The sequence below is a fragment of the Biomphalaria glabrata genome, chromosome 5 (genome assembly GCF_947242115.1).
Source record: "Biomphalaria glabrata chromosome 5, xgBioGlab47.1, whole genome shotgun sequence".
Lineage (NCBI taxonomy): Eukaryota > Metazoa > Mollusca > Gastropoda > Planorbidae > Biomphalaria > Biomphalaria glabrata.
In genome coordinates this window covers 23,843,479-23,865,600 of record NC_074715.1, presented here as the reverse complement: position 1 = coordinate 23,865,600, position 22,122 = coordinate 23,843,479, and the positions used below count along the sequence as shown (strand labels likewise).

General features: G+C 36.8%; 1 protein-coding gene across 1 annotated transcript in view; it reads left to right on the top strand.

Annotated features, from left to right (window-relative positions):
• The window catches only part of LOC106077688 (uncharacterized), a 55,913-nt gene extending 34,635 nt beyond the window's left edge, over window positions 1-21,278 (top strand). Inside the window, exons 12-21 of the mRNA XM_056031018.1 lie at window positions 507-669; window positions 2,081-2,259; window positions 3,557-3,641; window positions 4,006-4,161; window positions 5,023-5,250; window positions 7,230-7,388; window positions 9,974-10,119; window positions 13,008-13,150; window positions 19,513-19,610; window positions 21,011-21,278. Of these exons, the coding sequence (XP_055886993.1) occupies window positions 507-669; window positions 2,081-2,259; window positions 3,557-3,641; window positions 4,006-4,161; window positions 5,023-5,250; window positions 7,230-7,388; window positions 9,974-10,119; window positions 13,008-13,150; window positions 19,513-19,610; window positions 21,011-21,208 (1,555 nt within the window). The 3' untranslated portion in view covers window positions 21,209-21,278. The remainder of the gene's footprint in view (window positions 1-506; window positions 670-2,080; window positions 2,260-3,556; window positions 3,642-4,005; window positions 4,162-5,022; window positions 5,251-7,229; window positions 7,389-9,973; window positions 10,120-13,007; window positions 13,151-19,512; window positions 19,611-21,010) is intronic.
• Window positions 21,279-22,122: the final 844 nt, after the last annotated feature.

Genomic DNA, 22,122 nt, shown 5'->3' with positions numbered 1-22,122 from the left:
TGAATTGAAGTTTTGTTGTATTTCCAATCAATTGTATGGTGACTTTTTTTTATTAGATGACGATTTTTTTTTAGTTGTTTATTATGGAATGATATTAAGCACCTTATTACAAATCTTATATCAACTCTGTCTGTCTGATAAAAAGTTTGTACATGTTATTTCTCCCACACCCATTCTCGGATCAAGTTGAAACTTTAAACAATTATTTATTGTACGTAACAAAACATGAATTAACCAATTAGTCAATTAATTATAAGTAATTAATTATTTTGACAGAAAAAAAGGGAAATAGCTTCTAATTATTGAGAGATATGGTTGTAAGCGATGAGTTATTTCCCTTCGATAAACTTTGCTTGTTTTTCATTGTTTCTTTGCTTATAAATATTAGACATTGACTAGGCTTGCTGTGGGTAGTCTAGATCTCAAGCGCTCAGTGCGAATGAAGGTATCCAGAATTATCCTACTTATAGTTCACGTGAAGATAATCAACTATTCATTATCACCAGGTATCCACAATATTTGAAGAACTTAAAACTGACCCCAGTCAGTGCAGACATTCTTATCAAAAGGCTGTCGACCATGTCCATAGTCAAACTACCAATCCAACAGATCAAGTACTTGTCCAAATATTTGCAGACTTTTATATTAAAAGATGTTCACATCGCCCCGGTAAGAGATAAATATATAGACCCCTATAGATTTTATATGCCTATATCACCGGTAAGACATATAGACCCGCTATATAGCTCCTCCTTCGTGATAAGAGATGGGCACATTTCTCATATCCTATGTAAGGTCCAATCCTCGCTTTTAAAAGCCGGCCGCATACGTGGCATGGGTATATTTGGTCAGATGCAGATAGGCCTGCTTGTTCTCTCAGCTTTTTGTTGGACCCGTTTATAGTTGATATATGTCCATAATACATGACGATGTAAATTTCATTAGATCTCTTTTCATTTGTTTTAGTTTTTATTTGTTTGTTTGTTTGTTTGTTTTTTAACATACGGAGTCCAATTCTGCATATGTGCCGCCTCTATGATAAAACAAATTAGGGTTTTTAATTACAACAGAATGTGTTCAAAATTGGTTTGGTTTATTTATTTAGATCAAGTTAATCTTGCCCTGTTTGTAGCAAAGTATAATGAAGTTCAATCAATGAGTAGGCCTACGAGAATGCTTTAATATAAGTATTCAGTCTTACTTCCAATAAGGACTGGAAGAAGGAAATTTTTAAAAATCTAATGATGTGATACAATGTTCAATTCTGAAATGGCTCCCGACGCCTTTACGCTCCTTTACGCTTTGAAAACTTTAAAACATTTTTTAAAAAGTATTCCTTCATTGTGCTCCCGACTTCTAATACTTCAGCCAGAGTCGGCGCTGGAGTAGATTGTTATGTCTACTCATTTTTGCAAATCGATTACATGAGCCAACAAAATAAAAGTCCTTTTTAAAAAAAATAAAATAAACCTATCTATGGGAAAGTTGCGCTCTGTAAAAGCTATTCAAACTAACAAACAAACAATGGAAAGAACTCCACACTTACAACTATAATGCTAGTTATTTTTCTTATTCGATAACAATCAAAACAATTAATTACCAATAATTAATTGACTAATTGATAATTTTTTTAAATTGGTTCATGTTTTGTTTGGTAAAATAACTAATTGTTTAACGTTATGACTTGATCCGAGCATAGATGTGGGAGAAATGTTGTTTACATTTATCTAAGGGGATGAAACTTACATATTTAGCCGTATCTGCGAATTGCCTTTTTTGTTGGTATTTAAAAAGAACTAATTACCAGTAATTAATTGACTAGTTGGTTACATTTTTTTATCGATTCCTGTCTTTCATGCCATTGAATAATTGTGCAAAGTTTCCACTTGATCAGAGAATGGCTGTGTGAGAAATAACATGTACAAACGTTTGACCAGATAGACAGATAGAGTGAGTTGATTTAAGATTTGTACAACAAATCAAAATGAGATTCGACTCCAGCAGTAATTATTTAGATTAAACTAATAGTTTACAAGTTCTGCAGACATTCTTCTCAGATCCAATGATTTCTCTACACCAGGAAGACCAGGATGCAGCTATCCTCAGCAGACTTGGTGTGATGGCACTGGGTCTCACGTCAGAGGAAATCATGAAACTAAGTCCTGCCACCGTCGTCAAGAGTCTGGACACACTGGGTCAACTGCCCCTATCGGCTGCCCAGTCTCAAGCTGTGATGACCATGCTGTACAAAGCTGAGCCGTGAGACATTGACATTTAGTTTTCATTCACTGCCAAAATTTACATTCAATGGGAACATGGGAAGAGAAAGGGGAAACAAATCATGTTAAGAATTATGATGAAACTTGTGCTGAAATATCATAAGCTTTACTTTACATACTTTTGTGGATACACTGCTGACTATTTGACAGTATTATGCCATTTTTCATTCCTATCTGTATTAATTATTCTGTAGTCTGTGAGTTAAACTGGAATACATGCCGACAATATAGCCTTCATACCACAAAATTAGATAAACGTACTTTGAGATGTACGTAGAGTCAGTGTACAATATAGACTTCATACCACAAAATTAGATAAACGTACTTTGAGATGTACGTAGAGTCAGTGTACAATATAGCCTTCATACCACAAAATTAGATAAACGTACTTTGAGATAGATGTACGTAGAGTCAGTGTACAATATAGACTTCATACCACAAAATTAGATAAACGTACTTTGAGATGTACGTAGAGTCAGTGTACAATATAGACTTCATACCACAAAATTAGATAAACGTACTTTGAGATGTACGTAGAGTCAGTGTACAATATAGCCTTCATACCACAAAATTAGATAAACGTACTTTGAGATGTACGTAGAGTCAGTGTACAATATAGCCTTCATACCACAAAATTAGATAAACGTACTTTGAGATGTACGTAGAGTCAGTGTACAATATAGACTTCATACCACAAAATTAGATAAACGTACTTTGAGATGTACGTAGAGTCAGTGTACAATATAGCCTTCATACCACAAAATTAGATAAACGTACTTTGAGATGTACGTAGAGTCAGTGTACAATATAGACTTTATGCTATGGGTATAAACTATAAAGGAGTAATAAGAACACTTAGTCTTGGTAATCGATCATGTTATTACCACGTGTAGTGTGAATGTAAAACCTAAACTAGTGTATCACATTTATTGCAATATTTTTTTAATTTTATATTTTTTAGATCGTCGCTAACGTTGTTTTTACATTGAATGATATAACTTTTATATGGCATGTAAACATTGATATAAACATTGATATTGTTAAGCTTAGGTATGTCACATATATGATATCAATATCGAAATTAATTATTTCTATTACGTGTATCTATATCGGTTGTGAACTATTCTGTCATATGTATCTATATCGAATGTGAATTATTTGTGTAATATGTCTCTATATTGTATGTGAATTATTTATTAACATGTATCTCTAGCGAATGTTATGTTTCACTAGTATCACTGACTTCACCTTTCTTCCTCTGTCTCCACGACCAACAGAAAATGGAAATGCAAGCTTCATATTGTTGGTAGGACTGGAACTATGCTTCAGTTTGATTCAGATGTCTTTAAAATCAATTGTCACGTAGGTAGTCATTTATAAGCCATCTTGAAATGGGCCTAATCTATGGATTATAACAAGTGTTTAGGCAGCTTATCTCTTAACAATGTAACACTTTCTGAAACGCGTTGACGTGGAAAACTCATGGGACATTGTCCAAGAGAAATGTGTGAAAAAATTTTTCTCAGCTTATGACAATGTCATTTTTAATGAGTTTGTCATGCAGTTCGCTCCCCTTCTATCTCCATCCCTTTGAAGCCATCACTTTCATGCTACACATCACAAACTTGTCTCATTACTAACAGAATATCAGTATTGAAGAGATAAAATCGATTCCTTAGTAACGTCAATGAGATCAATGCAAAACTTTTTTGTAATTTTACTGTAGGAGACGATCGCCAGGGCAGCGACACGTTTCATTGAGCAAGTCATTCAGCGAGACGCCATTTTAGATGCCCGTAGAAAGGCGGGCTTTGTGAGAGAGTCAGAGCTAGACAACAGTGACAAGGGCATGGAAGGTTTTGTGACCAAGATATTTGACGCTGTGAGTAGATACTAAAATATCAATAACCAAGACGGCGTGGTACACCTTGAAAACATTTTCAGTAGGGAATCGGCACAGAAGGCGCCACTCTCCCGATTATCATTGCAGATGATTTTATCCCTCGGGCAGACATGGGCCGGGAGCTCTTCATCCCCAGTCTTGTCTGAGGGTTCTTAACAGTACGACCATACACCACGAGAGGGGATACGACGTACCGCGCCTCGTTCCTGGGTCTCGCTTGCTGTTAGCTGACGAGGGCAGCACTTACCATGCCGAGTTCGCCTCATGTTCCTATACTGTAACCGCCAGATTCCCTGTAGGGATCGCCACCTTAGAATGGAACCATGTGGCGGACTTGTTGGACTGGGTTACCGGGCTATTTGTTCCATAGTTCCATCCCACCCTGAGTGAGATAAAGTAACCCGGAAGTGGCCTTGTTCTCTACCTGTGATTGGTCTATCTAGTACCACAACACCAGAACATTTTGAGTTCACGTTGTAGCCTCAAAGTTGGTTTTTGTGGAAACACGGGGAGGAGAGTAACGGAGACAAGTTGTGAGTCCTCATGCTGTGAAAGTTTACCTAGCAACAGATAAGAAAATAGGGTGGGGCTTGTTACGGTGTTGGCTACACACACCTACATTGTACATGTTTGTAGAGTACAGGTAACGTATACAATTCACGTAACTACGTACATAATGTACAGTGTGGATCCATTGAGAAATAGAAGTCCACTGAAAACTAAGAAAATTGATCATTAAAAAGGTACACTCAATGCGTACAGCAGTAGATATAGGTGTATGTGATTAGTTTCTTGTATCAGTATATGTAGATGTGTATAAAGACTGCATATTTTGTTCAGCTGGCTAGAGCGACACCTGTGGAGGATGACATCACAAGTTCAAGGATTCAGATCAAAACACTTTCTTGTACTTACCTCAAGATGCTGAAGAGTGCTGTATCCCATGTAGCACCTGGCTACTTCACCTATATGCCGCAGTCTGAGCTGGCCAGGTGCATACCCTACCTTGGTCAAGTGAAAAGGTGGACGGCTGACCATGTTGAAGCTCTGCTGAACCTGATTCTAGAAGTAAGCTGCCCTCATCCAGTCCAACTTTGTAGTCAGTAACATTTCTAGAAGTAAGCTGTCCTCATCCAGTCCAACTTTGTAGTCAGTAACATTGCTAGAAGTAAGCTGTCCTCATCCAGTCCAACTTTGTAGTCAGTAACATTTCTAGAAGTAAGCTGTCCTCATCCAGTCCAACTTTGTAGTCAGTAACATTTCTAGAAGTAAGCTGTCCTCATCCAGTCCAACTTTGTAGTCAGTAACATTTCTAGAAGTAAGCTGTCCTCATCCAGTCCAACTTTGTAGTCAGTAACATTTCTAGAAGTAAGCTGTCCTCATCCAGTCCAACTTTGTAGTCAGTAACATTGCTAGAAGTAAGCTGTCCTCATCCAGTCCAACTTTGTAGTCAGTAACATTTCTAGAAGTAAGCTGTCCTCATCCAGTCCAACTTTGTAGTCAGTAACATTGCTAGAAGTAAGCTGTCCTCATCCAGTCCAACTTTGTAGTCAGTAACATTGCTAGAAGTAAGCTGTCCTCATCCAGTCCAACTTTGTAGTCAGTAACATTTCTAGAAGTAAGCTGTCCTCATCCAGTCCAACTTTGTAGTCAGTAACATTTCTAGAAGTAAGCTGTCCTCATCCAGTCCAACTTTGTAGTCAGTAACATTGCTAGAAGTAAGCTGTCCTCATCCAGTCCAACTTTGTAGTCAGTAACATTTCTAGAAGTAAGCTGTCCTCATCCAGTCCAACTTTGTAGTCAGTAACATTTCTAGAAGTAAGCTGTCCTCATCCAGTCCAACTTTGTAGTCAGTAACATTTCTAGAAGTAAGCTGTCCTCATCCAGTCCAACTTTGTAGTCAGTAACATTTCTAGAAGTAAGCTGTCCTCATCCAGTCCAACTTTGTAGTCAGTAACATTGCTAGAAGTAAGCTGTCCTCATCCAGTCCAACTTTGTAGTCAGTAACATTGCTAGAAGTAAGCTGTCCTCATCCAGTCCAACTTTGTAGTCAGTAACATTGCTAGAAGTAAGCTGTCCTCATCCAGTCCAACTTTGTAGTCAGTAACATTTCTAGAAGTAAGCTGTCCTCATCCAGTCCAACTTTGTAGTCAGTAACATTTCTAGAAGTAAGCTGTCCTCATCCAGTCCAACTTTGTAGTCAGTAACATTGCTAGAAGTAAGCTGTCCTTATCCAGTCCAACTTTGTAGTCAGTGGCTGAAATATTGGCTAACGTCACGTGAGACAAGAGGGTATTTGGGGGGGGGGGGGGGGGGGGCACTTGCTACTACGACTACTAGACAGCACAACTCAGTTAGCTTACAATGGGCCACTTGTCAGACATGATCTCTCTGGTGTTAGCTTACAATGGGCCACTTGTCAGACATGATCTCTCTGGTGTTAGCTTACAATGGGCTACTTGTCAGACATTATCTCTCTGGTGTTAGCTTACAATGGGCTACTTGTCAGACATGACCTCTCTGATGTGGCGGTATAAGTTTAATTAGTCTCCTTGAGGAAGCTTGAGTCCTGTGTTAACGTTTTTTTTATGTGTTTAAAAAGCTATCAGGATAACATTTAGCCAGATAACCCCTTCTTTCCTTCCGCCCCTGTCCCAACTGGTCCAGACAAGTGATAGGATCATGGCACATTGAAAAAGTTAAAAGCATAAAATTGCGCTAAACAATACCAAATGGTAGAAATATTTCTAATCGCACAGATTTATCATCGTTTGTCTGATCTAGATCTATTACACATTTAATTGCATGACTGATTCCCAAACTAATTGAGACAATTATACTTAATATAAGCATTTATTTATTTATTTTAGTATTAGTATTGGTGTTCATTTAATCTCAAACACTTTCATCCAGATGCATGTAAACCCTTTTTAATTTATGCCCCAGTAAAGAGCCAACCGAAAGAAAAATTTAAAGTACACACTATAGACAAGTAGACCTATGTTTTGTTTCAGTACACTGGTATAGACAAGTATGTTTTGTTTCAGTACACTGGTATAGACTTCAAACGTTGGAATGAGACACTTATACAGGACATGGGAAGTTTACTGTCTGGTCTCAGCGCTAGCCAACTGAGTGAGCTGAGGATTTATGAAGTGGAGAGTTTGAACAGAATCGCCAGTGGACCAAAGTTGTCATATGACAAAGTTTGTATGTTTTTATTATTACAAGCTTAGATCAACTCACTCTGTTTGTATGTCTGTCTGGTTAAAAGTTTGTATACGTTATTTCTCCGACATCCAGTCGCGGATCAATCATAATTAGTTCTTTTACCTGACAACACAAGAATCAATTAAAATAATAATAATAATCCAAAGTTAATTAACTATTGGTAATTAATTCGTTTGTTTAGTATATCAAACAAGGAAAGAAATTGTACTTGACTGAAGTGGTGGTATAAGCTGAATTAGTCCCCATTATGGGTTGCCGCTTTGAAGTAAATTTGCAACAAACAAACAAACAATAGATATCTATACAATCTTCTATTTTCATATGCACCTCACTAGCAGAGTGGTCAGTATAAGTGATAGGATCACAGCGCATTGAGAAAGTGATAGGATCACAGCTCATTGAGAAAGTGATAGGATCATAGCGTATTGAGAAAGTGATAGGATTATAGCGTATTGAGAAAGTGATAGGATCACTGCGTATTGAGAAAGTGATAGGATCATAGCTTATTGAGAAAGTGATAGGATCACAGCGCATTGAGAAAGTGATAGGATCACAGCGCATTGAGAAAGTGATAGGATCATAGCGCATTGAGAAAGTGATAGGATCATAGCGCATTGAGAAAGTGATAGGATCACAGCGCATTGAGAAAGTGATAGGATCACAGCGCATTGAGAAAGTGATAGGATCACAGCGCATTGAGAAAGTGATAGGATCATAGCGCATTGAGAAAGTGATAGGATCATAGCGTATTGAGAAAGTTATAGGATCATAGCGAATTGAGAAAGTGATAGGATCACAGCGCATTGAGAAAGTGATAGGATCACAGCGCATTGAGAAAGTGATAGGATTTCACTTATACTTTTAAATTTGTTTGTTACATTTATTCTATTTTTATCAATTATCATTTACATTGTTTACTACAAGCTGAATTTATTTAAAAACAAAATTCATATATATATATATTGATCATGGGCATTCGTGGGTATTAACTTACCCATGTCTTCCTGTGCTAAAGCTCCTTGCTGATTTAATAATCTAAGTGACCACACGTTGAATGATGCAACACAAAACTTTGGTTTAGGTTTCACTGTCTCAAGTTATTTCATACTATAAATAAAAATGAATTACGGTATACATAATTTTGTTTTGACTGACTGAAATGTAGAACTGAATGTATTAAATTCCACGTCTGCTGATAAGGTTCACTCACGTGATATGGCTGCGCGTGAACTTTGTGTATCTACTTGAAAACTTGATTTCCCTTTTAGTTTTCCAGACTTTATAATGGTTACATTTCGTGTGACAGCATACATTGAAGTATTATACAAGTCATAATTGAAGCACATCATTCAAACACTAAACCTGGTAAAACATTGAAGCGCGAACGTATCCTGTACTTGGTTTCTACATCAGAACCTAATTCAGTGGAAAATCAAAACATTTATTCGTGAGAGACTAAAGCCACTACTTGTGGTTTTATCAGGGGAGTACTCGGTGTCGAAATCGTCCCGGGCATTTGCCCGAATGTCCATGAAGCCAGTCCGCCCTTAGGCTATATCATATAACGACTGCATTACAGTTTTAAATCTTTTTAGTTGTAAATCAATGTAATACATGTGCCTTCAATATGTAGAATATATAGAAAATTCGTCGCAGTTTTTACAAGTGGATATCTCTTTTTTTCAGCTTGGCTACATGTCTTTTTTTTCAATGCACTGTCATTGTCATGTCTGGACGTCCATAGCAAGTCATTCCTAGAATAGATCTAGATGTCATTGGCAAATGCCAGTGAACAATAAATCTAAACCTTCAGCATGCAAACCATTTATGTTGAACCTGTTTTGAAGACCTTTTAATTATACAGCTTCTATGAACTCACTTCGTCTGTGTGTCTGATTGGATTCTGTCATCACCTAAAAGTTGGTGCCATTGTGTAGATGCACCATTTTAATGTTATGAGTGTTATTTACAACTCATTATTTAACACGGTGAACTCTTGTAGCCTTGAGTTAGGCAGTCAGTTGATAGAGTGACTTGATAGCAGTCAGTGGATACAGGCAGTAAGAGTATGAGTTAGAGTTAGTAGATGCCAGTTATTGTAAGCAGCCACTATAGAGTTGTACCATTTACTAAGTTATTACTTTGTTCGCCAAGTTTTCTGTAAAGGATTAATGCTGATTATTCTTGAATTGTGTATCATACCCCCTATGTGGTGTTGTATATATTAAACGTATTATTTGTGTCTGCTACAAATTGTGTTATTTCCTCATTTACTAGAGAGTCTGTGAATTTCTATGTTCGTCGCCTTGTATAAGACACAAGAGCCCAATCTCACCACCACGCCTACATCTATAAACCAACACAGTGACATTTATGGTGTCAGAAAACGAATGCGGTGACAGATTCCTTTACACTTATTTTCTCCCACTTCCAATTCTCAGAAATTGAAATTTTGAACAATTATTCAATGTCGATGACATCACATGAATTAATAAAAAAAAAACTAATTGGTTCATAAAATTAGAGGTAATTTTTTTTTGCTTGTTAACTATGTTTTTAGGGTACAATTTTAGTCCAGAATTGGCTGTACAGAGTTAAAGACGGTAATATTGGTAGACTCAAGATTGAAGAGTTCTCCTCCTTGTCGCAGTTATTGTGTGTATTTAACCCTCAAGAGATCATGAATATGCCAGATACATTGATTTTGTAAGTCCATTTTTTGTATTACGTGGCAAGTGTTTTCATAACAAGCGTAAGCTTGCTTACAACACCAAAACACAAATGTGATAATTTCTACCAGTCCCAACACTATTAATTTAATGATACATTGAGAAAAAGACAAACAACAAAATAAAAACGCTGGTCAAGTGTCATTACCGATGTAAGCCTACCATGTTAAGTAGTGCTGGTGTAATGGGAACAGAAACAGGTTTTAAAAACTAACAGAAATGTAAAATCTCCAAACAGGCAAGTTGGTTAAAACCGTTGCTACATTCAGTAAGAATCAATACCTCAGACGAATCAACGTGTCGGAACTGACTCCCAACTTTCAAGTTTCTGCTGAGCATTTAAATCAAATAGTCTACCACTACATCTAATAACAAACCAATAGTCTACCACTACATCTAATAACAAATCAATAGTCTACCACTACATCTAATAACAAACCAATAGTCTACCACTACATCTAATAACAAACCAATAGTCTACCACTACATCTAATAACAAACCAATAGTCTACCACTACATCTAATAACAAACCAATAGTCTACCACTACATCTAATAACAAACCAGCAGTCTACCACTACATCTAATAACAAACCAACAGTCTACCACTACATCTAATAAGAAACCAATAGTCTACCACTACATCTAATAACAAACCAATAGTCTACCACTACCTCTAATAACAAACCAACAGTCTACCACTACATCTAATAACAAACCAATAGTCTACCACTACATCTAATAACAAACCAATAGTCTACCACTACATCTAATAACAAACCAGCAGTCTACCACTACATCTAATAACAAACCAATAGTCTACCACTACATCTAATAACAAACCAGCAGTCTACCACTACATCTAATAACAAACCAATAGTCTACCACTACATCTAATAACAAATCAATAGTCTACCACTACATCTAATAACAAACCAATAGTCTACCACTACATCTAATAACAAACCAATAGTCTACCACTACATCTAATAAGAAACCAATAGTCTACCACTACATCTAATAACAAACCAGCAGTCTACCACTACATCTAATAACAAACCAACAGTCTACCACTACATCTAATAAGAAACCAATAGTCTACCACTACATCTAATAACAAACCAATAGTCTACCACTACCTCTAATAACAAACCAACAGTCTACCACTACATCTAATAACAAACCAATAGTCTACCACTACATCTAATAACAAACCAATAGTCTACCACTACATCTAATAACAAACCAGCAGTCTACCACTACATCTAATAACAAACCAATAGTCTACCACTACATCTAATAACAAACCAGCAGTCTACCACTACATCTAATAACAAACCAATAGTCTACCACTACATCTAATAACAAACCAGCAGTCTATCACTACATCTAATAACAAACCAATAGTCTACCACTACATCTAATAACAAACCAGCAGTCTATCACTACATCTAATAACAAACCAATAGTCTACCACTACATCTAATAACAAACCAGCAGTCTATCACTACATCTAATAACAAACCAATAGTCTACCACTACATCTAATAACAAACCAATAGTCTACCACTACATCTAATAACAAACCAATAGTCTACCACTACATCTAATAACAAACCAATAGTCTACCACTACATCTAATAACAAACCAATAGTCTACCACTACATCTAATAACAAACTAGCAGTCTATCACTACATCTAATAACCAACCAATAGTCTACCACTACATCTAATAACAAACCAGCAGTCTATCACTACATCTAATAACAAACCAATAGTCTACCACTACATCTAATAACAAACCAATAGTCTACCACTACATCTAATAAGAAACCAATAGTCTACCACTACATCTAATAACAAACCAGCAGTCTACCACTACATCTAATAAGAAACCAATAGTCTACCACTACATCTAATAACAAACCAATAGTCTACCACTACATCTAATAACAAACCAATAGTCTACCACTACATCTAATAACAAACCAGCAGTCTATCACTACATCTAATAACCAACCAATAGTCTACCACTACATCTAATAACAAACCAGCAGTCTATCACTACATCTAATAACAAACCAATAGTCTACCACTACATCTAATAACAAACCAATAGTCTACCACTACATCTAATAAGAAACCAATAGTCTACCACTACATCTAATAACAAACCAATAGTCTATCACTACATCTAATAACAAACCAGCAGTCTATCACTACATCTAATAACCAACCAATAGTCTACCACTACATCTAATAACAAACCAGCAGTCTATCACTACATCTAATAACAAACCAATAGTCTACCACTACATCTAATAACAAACCAATAGTCTACCACTACATCTAATAAGAAACCAATAGTCTACCACTACATCTAATAACAAACCAGCAGTCTACCACTACATCTAATAACAAACCAATAGTCTATCACTACATCTAATAAGAAACCAATAGTCTACCACTACATCTAATAACAAACCAACAGTCTACCACTACATCTAATAACAAACCAGCTGTCTACCACTACATCTAATAAGAAACCAATAGTCTACCACTACATCTAATAACAAACCAATAGTCTACCACTACATCTAATAACAAACCAATAGTCTACCACTACATCTAATAACAAACCAGCAGTCTATCACTACATCTAATAACAAACCAATAGTCTACCACTACCTCTAATAACACAAACGCTACCGGTACTTTTTCTATTTAAAAAAAAAACATTTTTGGACACCATAACTTCCTACTCTACAAAGCATTAGCACGTTGTTGTTGTTTTAATACCGGGTATGGAAACTGAAGCTAAAAGATTGAATCATTCATTGCCACTGGGACTTGTTCTTCCTACAGAGATGGCTTAAAGAGCATCAACAGACAAACATGTTCCCATGAAGTGGCTCAGGCCTATTTGAATAAACTCTCTAAAATCATGGGAGACATAAATGTATACAATTGGCCACGAAACATCATTATAGAGGCTTCATCACTCATAAGTAAGTTAAAACTATTGACCTAAATTTATCTTTAAACAAAAACAGAGAATGGCTCAGACTTAGGGGTAGTTTAAAAAAAAAAAGACAAAAATATTAGCGGCTGCTCCACTTACAGCTTATCAAAGGACAACACATCATGACAGTAGTTACTTTACTAATAACTAAGTAAAAACCTATAGGCCAATGGATAACATTGCATGGCTGTTGCATTTTACTCATAATTCAGTTCCGGTAATTTAAAGAGTCATTGACTATTTAACATTAATCTAGCTAACTCACGAGTAAGTACTATTATAGAGACATATTGACTATAGAACATAGCAATAAATCTAGCAAACTCACGAGTAAGTACTAGAAACTTATCTACACAATGTTTTTAAAATGATACATTAATACATTTGTTTTAGAAGCTGACTATCGGAGTTTGATTTAGTGTTTCTGTTTTTTTTTAACTATGTCAAGTCTGAGTCATTCTGTATTTTTTTTTAACTGACTGTAGCTTTTTAGGCTCTGGAATACAAATCTGTTTATCTGTAAACATAGGATCTTTGTGTCCTTCCTCTCATAGCATATATATGCACACTCTAGTGCATAGCCTTCGTTAGCGTTATGAATGCTAAACTCTTTTTTTTATTATTGTTGCATTATATAATTTTCTTGTTAAAAAATAGTTATGGGTGCAAGAAAAACAAACAATGAACGGATGAAAGTCGTAAAATGTCACTTTGTACACTTGTGTCTGTGTACTGAGCTGGGAACTTGTCTGTGTACTGAGCTGGGAACGTTGGGTTGCTACAGTCTGTAAGAATCCATTCCTCAGACAAATCAAAACGTGTCGGAACTGACTTCAAGTTTCTGCTGAACATTTAAATCAAATAGTTGTGTCTGCTCTGTCTTCAGCCTTTCCTCCCTGACCCTTTAAATAGTGTCGAGTCAATTGAACCTGTATGAGGAGCCGAAGCATGACGTTTTGGCGCAGCCGTTTTGGCGCGATGGTCGTTTTGGCGCAGCCGTTATGGCGCACGCGACGTTTTGGCGCGAAAAAATGTTTTGGTCACATAGTTTATACTTATTGTATTATTTCTATATTTAAGAATGATACATATCTATGTTTTGTATGTGTATTTGTGTCTGACATATTTGTCAAGTAAAGAACAGGAGCCTATTTTTGCCCATTCTTTTTGGTATTAAAGTTTGTTGTATAATTTTGTTAAATCAACTGATGAATGTCATCATTTGCGTTTCGCAATCTCACGTTGAGTTTATGGGGGAAGTATGTTACTATCATGGTCCCAAGTAGAGGTCTGACCTTTCATACTTTGTATATATTGCACATGTTTTGAATGTCCCCTCAGAATTAAGGATCATACAATCCTAATACAAACCTGCCACAGGATGGTGGAGAATAGCGGCGTAAGGGTTTGAACCCGTGACTTTCGAGACCACATATCTAGAGACAATACCTCACAACCAGGCAGCCATCCGTAGTTGGCACTATGCCTATTAATCAATGTGACTTATCATTTATTGCATGTATCTGCGTGTTTGGTTTGACAGCATTTTCTGAAACATTTGGACTTGTGCATATTTGTTTATGTATAGGCACATTTTTATTTAAAACAAACAAACAAACAAAAAAAAACAGCTCTCTCCAGCTATACATTTAAACTATGCTCAGTGAAGGTATTGTCTTCAGTTGTTCGTCTTTATGTCCGTCAAGAGAAGACCAAATCCAAAGCGCCCTTACCCGCCGGGCTCACCCAAAATGTTTTTTAAAATTAAGTTATCTCTTAAAAGTTTCTTAGCTTTTGCAGACATTAAACTAATGTCAATATGTTTTTAAAATGTTTTTTTGAAATAGAATTCAATATTTGTAATCCATTGCGCTTGGCAGAACTCACAAATAATTTATGAGAGAGAAACGTGTTATTACAAGATAGGAATCATACTTATTATATATTCATGAAATAAAATGAAACCTTTGTCAAAATACAATTAGGAGGATGGGGATAGAACTCAAACAAAATATACAATAATAGAGAATAGTGACAAAACTTCATTATAAAAGTCACGTGTTTCTTAAATTATAGTCAAAATATCTCGCGCCAAAACTTCCCTTGCGCCAAAACGTCTCGCGCCAAAACGTCATGTACCGATGGGGAGCCGCGTATGAATAGACAGTTTTAAAATGTATTGACTAATATGATGTATGGCTTCTTATAGGCTTGCATCATGACTAAAAACCAACAGGTTTACAAACTAACATTTAGGCTGTATTATTGAAGACACACGTTGAGTGTTACATGTGTAGTGGAGTGGATACCTTTTCAGAAAACACCGGTCACCCCGATATCCACGTGACCCTTTCCCCTAGATGGCACCTTGTGTCTGCGCATAACAAGGCAGACCAAAGTGGGCACTGTCCATTCGACCGGCATCTCTTGTCGCTGTAGTGTCCGTACGTTACTGGACCTACGTCGTCTCCACTCCCTGTTTGTGCCTGGTTCTACACCATGTGTGTATGGATGGCTGCAGGTAATCACATTTTACTTATTCATATTAGATTGTACATTTAATTAGTAGTTTATATAGAATATCACTACCGAGGGTTTTTGTTCATGTTGGACTATTCTTATTTTTAGAGGCCAGCATGTAGATGAATTCATTTATTGAAATGCGTACCTGTAGTATTCTATATAGAATGTTAACTGTCCATCTTGTAAATGTATTTTTACAACAAGTGTTTAGATACTAGCTTTTAAGAAACAGTATATTTGTGAGTGTATAGATTTGTTATATTTAATTATCGTTTTTGTAAGGAAAGGAAAGAGCGAAACTCTTCAAACAATGTATGTTAGTTTTATGTAGAACTAGTTGATTTATTTTTAGAGAACTATGTTGTCATTTATTTTTATAATGTTTTTGCTGTTCCATATCTCTCTTGTGTTTGTAAAAGAGATGTTTGGTTCACACCATAAGATTTTCTTTTTGTTTTTTCGTTAGATCTAGTATTTAGGCCTATTAATTATGTTTAGTTTATGTTCATTTGTAATTATGTTTTATGTTTGCCTTTGGCATAATAAACAGTTTTGGAATCGTCCTACGAGTTGCCTTCGTCATGTCATTTAGTTTGTTCTGTGCCAAACCCACCACAGAAACTTGGTAGCACGAGTGGGGTCAGGAAGAGAGACAACACTGTTGGATCAGAAGACGTATTAGAATCTGCTTCCTGACAGCCGAAACTAAGAAAGTGACAACCAGACGTAGATGTCCATAAGTAACAGTTACTTTTTCCTGTTTCTGTATTTTCAAATATTTTCTATTTTTTGTTTTCTTCTTTTTGTTTCAGGGTAGTTAGATTTAGTTTAGAGTTTAGTATATTTTAAAATAATTTGCTTATATTTTCTTAATTGTGATTTTACTTGCTTGAAAATTGTTTCAGTTGAGATAGATTTAGTTGTTAGGTTACTATTATTGTTAGAGTTTCTTAAGACCTGCAGCCAGATGGAGAGAAATATGGTGGAACCTAGTTCAGTGAAGGGGAGAGACGTGGGTCCCACTTGCAGTGGAGGAGAGCCGGAGGGAATGGAACGTGTCCCTAAGGGGATGTTGACTAGACTACAAGCTGAACTTGAGGCATTGAAGCTGGCCTGTCAGCGCCCTCACTACATCATAGAACCTACTAGAAAAATGAGACAGTTCAGTGGGGATGGCTGAAATGTTGAGGTTTCAATTGAAGATTTCGTCAGAGAAATAAGAGATCTATGGGAACGTCGGCCTTACCTCTCGCCTCAAGAGAAGACAGCAACCATCATTGTGAACATAAGTGGTCCAGCTAGATTAGAGATAGATCTTCAGCCACCTCATATCAGAAGTGATCCAGAAGCTCTGCTTGATGCACTTACATCTGCTTTTGAAGTAATCATACCGGTGCGAGAGGCAGAGATTGCATTTCTGATGTCGCAGAAGAGAAGAAGTGAGTCACTGCTTGAATTTTCTCACCGACTATTTAAGGAGTTCAAAACGGCCATAAGACAAGAAAAAAGAGAAGGAATAGATTGCTTCAAGGAGGAAAGATTGAGGGACCAATATGCCTATGGAGTGAGAGATCCAGAACTTCGCAGAGAGATGTTTAGGTTCATAGTGCAACATCCCCAGATAAGTTTTCAAAGTCTACGAAACTATGCATTCAAGTTGGAGAACCAGAACAAAGATGCAGCTCGAGCTCAAGAGCAGTGGTCTGAGGTTCTCTTAGCGAAATTGGCCAAGTTAGAGAAGCAACTTGAAGAGATAAAGGGGTCAGGCTATAACAGTCTGCCAAGTTCAACCAACCCACTTTCTAGACAACCACATAGTCAACGCAGACCAACACAAAGACACACGAAACATAGCAACCAAAACAGAATTCGACCAACAGCACCGCCGGGTCTTGTGTGGTCAAGGACGAAGAAAGGATTCTTCCCATACACTGATGATGGATCACCAGTCTGCACCAACTGCTGAGAGGCTGGACACGTAAGGCGTCGATGTAAGCCATCACCACAACACACGGCTGAGGTTCAATCTGTGTGCAATAGTGAACCCATTGTTTCACAGCCAACTCACCAAGTAGAACAACGAACCAGTGAGCAACAAGCTGATGCTATGTACAATACAGATGCAAGTCACTCAATTCCAACACCCCGTATCGAGGAATAGAAACTTTAAGGCTGGTCAGCCTAACCAGACCAGACATGACAGACTCCGGAAGACACATAGACAAAAAAGAAACTACAAGCAGTTGAACCAGCCACAAAGACGAACTCGCTCACTACTCCCTACCACACTTTCTACAGCTTCCCAGACATCATGGGTCGAGAAAGACGTTAGTTTCAAGGAAAAAACAGACAGACCACTCTGTATGACCGATGGACTCAGCGCGTTACAAACTGGAAAGATGTTTGTCGTTCCAGAAGACACAGACAAGAAACAGTTGTTTCGGTTTTCAGAAACCTACTAGGCTGAACGCCCCGGGACGGGTCGTTTCAAGCTAGGGGCTCTGTAGTGGAGTGGATACCTTTTCAGAAAACACCGGCCACCCCGATATCCACGTGACCCTTTCCCCTAGATGGCACCTTGTGTCTGCGCATAACAAGGCAGACCAACGTGGGCACTGTCCATTCGACCGGCATCTCTTGTCGCTGTAGTGTCCGTACGTTACTGGACCTACGTCGTCTCCACTCCCTGTTTGTGCCTGGTTCTACACCATGTGTGTATGGATGGCTGCAGGTAATCACATTTTACTTATTCATATTAGATTGTACATTTAATTAGTAGTTTATATAGAATATCACTACCGAGGGTTTTTGTTCATGTTGGACTATTCTTATTTTTAGAGGCCAGCATGTAGATGAATCCATTTATTGAAATGCGTACCTGTAGTATTCTATATAAAATGTTAACTGTCCATCTTGTAAATGTATTTTTACAACAAGTGTTTAGATACTAGCTTTTAAGAAACAGTATATTTGTGAGTGTATAGATTTGTTATATTTAATTATCGTTTTTGTAAGGAAAGGAAAGAGCGAAACTCTTCAAACAATGTATGTTAGTTTTATGTAGAACTAGTTGATTTATTTTTAGAGAACTATGTTGTCATTTATTTTTATAATGTTTTTGCTGTTCCATATCTCTCTTGTGTTTGTAAAAGAGATGTTTGGTTCACACCATAAGATTTTCTTTTTGTTTTTTCGTTAGATCTAGTATTTAGGCCTATTAATTATGTTTAGTTTATGTTCATTTGTAATTATGTTTTATGTTTGCCATTGGCAGGTCTTTAATGTATAATAAACAGTTTGGAATCTTCCTACGAGTTGCCTTCGTCATGTCATTTAGTTTGTTCTGTGCCAAACCCACCACACATGTATTATTGAAGACACACGTTGAGTGTTACATGTATTACTGAAGACACACGTTGAGTGTTACATGTATTACTGAAGACACACGTTGAATGTTACATGTATTACTGAAGACACACGTTGAGTGTTACATGTATTACTGAAGACACACGTTGAGTGTTACATGTATTACTGAAGACACACGTTGAGTGTTATATGTATTATTGAAGACAGACACGTTGAGTGTTACATGTATTACTGAAGACACACGTTGAGTGTTACATGTATTATTGAAGACACACGTTGAGTGTTACATGTATTACTGAAGACACACGTTGGGTGTTACATGTATTACTGAAGACACACGTTGAGTGTTATATGTATTACTGAAGACACACGTTGAGTGTTATATGTATTACTGAAGACACACGTTGAGTGTTATATGTATTACTGCAGACATATTGAATGTTGTATTATTTCCATTAGGTTTTGTCAATCCTGATCAGATCTTAAATTTAAAACCACAGCAACTCGCAGAGCTTCCCCCAGGAGTAATTTACGACATGCCTCCGGATATATTTCAGGTAGATGAGTCTCGGTGTAATACAGAGAGAACAAAGAAACTTAGAATATATAAGTCTAGTTTCTAGATGAGTCTCGGTGTAATACAGAGAGAACAAAGAAACCTAGAATATATAAGTCTAGTTTCTAGATGAGTCTCGGTGTAATACAGAGAGAACAAAGAAACTTAGAACATATAAGTCTAGTTTCTAGATGAGTCTCGGTGTAATACAGAGAGAACAAAGAAACTTAGAACATATAAGTCTAGTTTCTAGATAAGTCTCGTTGTAACACAGAGAGAACACAGAAACTTAGAACATATAAGTCTAGTTTCTAGATGAGTCTCGGTGTAATACAGAGAGAACACAGAAACCTAGAACATATAAGTCTAGTTTCTAGATGAGTCTCGGTGTAACACAGAGAGAACACAGAAACTTAGAACATATAAGTCTAGTTTCTAGATAAGTCTCGTTGTAACACAGAGAGAACACAGAAACTTAGAACATATAAGTCTAGTTTCTAGATGAGTCTCGGTGTAATACAGAGAGAACACAGAAACCTAGAACATATAAGTCTAGTTTCTAGATGAGTCTCGGTGTAACACAGAGGTGATGTTAGTTTAAACTTCAATGAATGGAGAGGTTTTCTAGGTTTAATTATGTTTTGCTATTATGGGTTGAATTCCATTCAAATTTATTCTTATGAAATTACCGGTAGGCCTAGATATAATTCTTAACGTCCGATTTCGTCTATGTTTTGTTGGATATTGAAAGATTTTTTTTTTGTAAGTTTTTTTTAATATCTTTTTAAGAATGACATAACATAACAATATGAATAATGTAGAAAAGCCAACATAACAATATGAATACTGTTGTAGACTAGCATAAATGTCATTTAGATCGCAGAGGAGATGTTCAGTATTTTTTAATGGGCACACAGACCCAGTTGTAACCTACATATTTTGTTACACCTGACGCAGACTGCGGTGGGTCCAATTAAATTTTCTTTTCGCCGTCTGTACTTGTCCTACCTAAGGCCTACACAACTCAGGTGTTAACAATAAAAACAGTAAGAGAGACAATTTACTTCTGACTTAAGGCCGTTATTTTTTTTAAAGTTATTTTTGTACATGTTTCTGTTGTTCTTTTACAATCCAAGTTTGCTACATCCTATCCCAACCACCTGCAAGACTGCAGGTGATGGCAGCGGACATGGTTCCAACCCGGGACCATCGAGGCAACAACAGTCCAGAACACATACCATACTTCTAACAATGCAGGTCAACATAGCATGACCTCATCTGGGAGATATGATAGTAGGGCTAAGGTTGTTTTTTTTTTCTTTTTTGGTTTAAGGGGGGGGGGGGTAATTTTTTTATTATTATTATTGTGTCTGAGATATTTCTTATGTTTTATCCTTCCAGAAACTCAGTGTTATGCAGCTCACGTTCTTAAACCCTGTGCAGTCCGATGTCATCAATGAGGTTCAGTACAATGGCCTAGACAAACCTAAACAGCTAGCCTTGCACTTCTATGCAGCCTACGCAAGATGTTCCATGACCACACCTAGCCACATCTCTAGCATTGGGATAATGGTGTTCTTTTCTTTGGCCATATGCTAAAAACCAAAATGTGCCAAACGTTGTCACAAATGTTTGTGATAGAACAAATGTAATAAATAGTTGAGTCAGATTCATTTCCAATATAAACTTCATAAAAGCTTTACTAGTAAACCTTTTACTTTTACTGGAAGCAATCTATGGACAGTGTCCTCAATCGAGGCAAGCAATTCAAGGAATGTGAATCAAGAGATGTTACACATTGGTAGTCTCTAAATGATGAGATGATTACACAACGCACAGAGCAGTGTGTACCTCACCAACACAGGTCTTCTCAGTCTTCACTTTTGCTGGAGAGTGCGGAAACGTTTCTCTAGCTTTTACCAGTCACATCCCCTAGACGAGAAGTAGGCAACCTTTTTCTATCGAGGGTCGCATTTTTTAAAATGGGGGGGGGGGCGCATATATATAAATAATATGTACTACACCTTTGAAAAAATACTGTCTTTTTATTCACATTTATACTGTATTATTCATTTACATTTTATTTGTTACACTCCCAATTTAGGAAGTACAAGAGTTAGCTTTTTTTTTCTACTTTTATTGCAATATTGTACATTCTAACATTTCACTACAAATGTACAGCTGGCTCAATGTGAAGTATTTTTTGTTTTACACACGTGCATAATGTTCCGGAACTATCTTACTAGATTCTATCCTCATGGCTTTTTAAAAATGAATGTCAGTCAACATTGACCTGTTTTTACATTATGCTAAGCCAGGGGACACCAATGTGGTACCAAACATCGGAATGTTATGTTTTCAAATCTATAAGTACTTCTCGGAACCGCTTGTAGTTAAGACCCCTATCTCTAAAAAGTTTGATCTTTGAGCCGGGTCAATATCATGGTTGATATTCAAAGCAGCATTGCACAAACGTTCTCGATTAGAAGAGTGCCTGGGTTGGGATATTAACA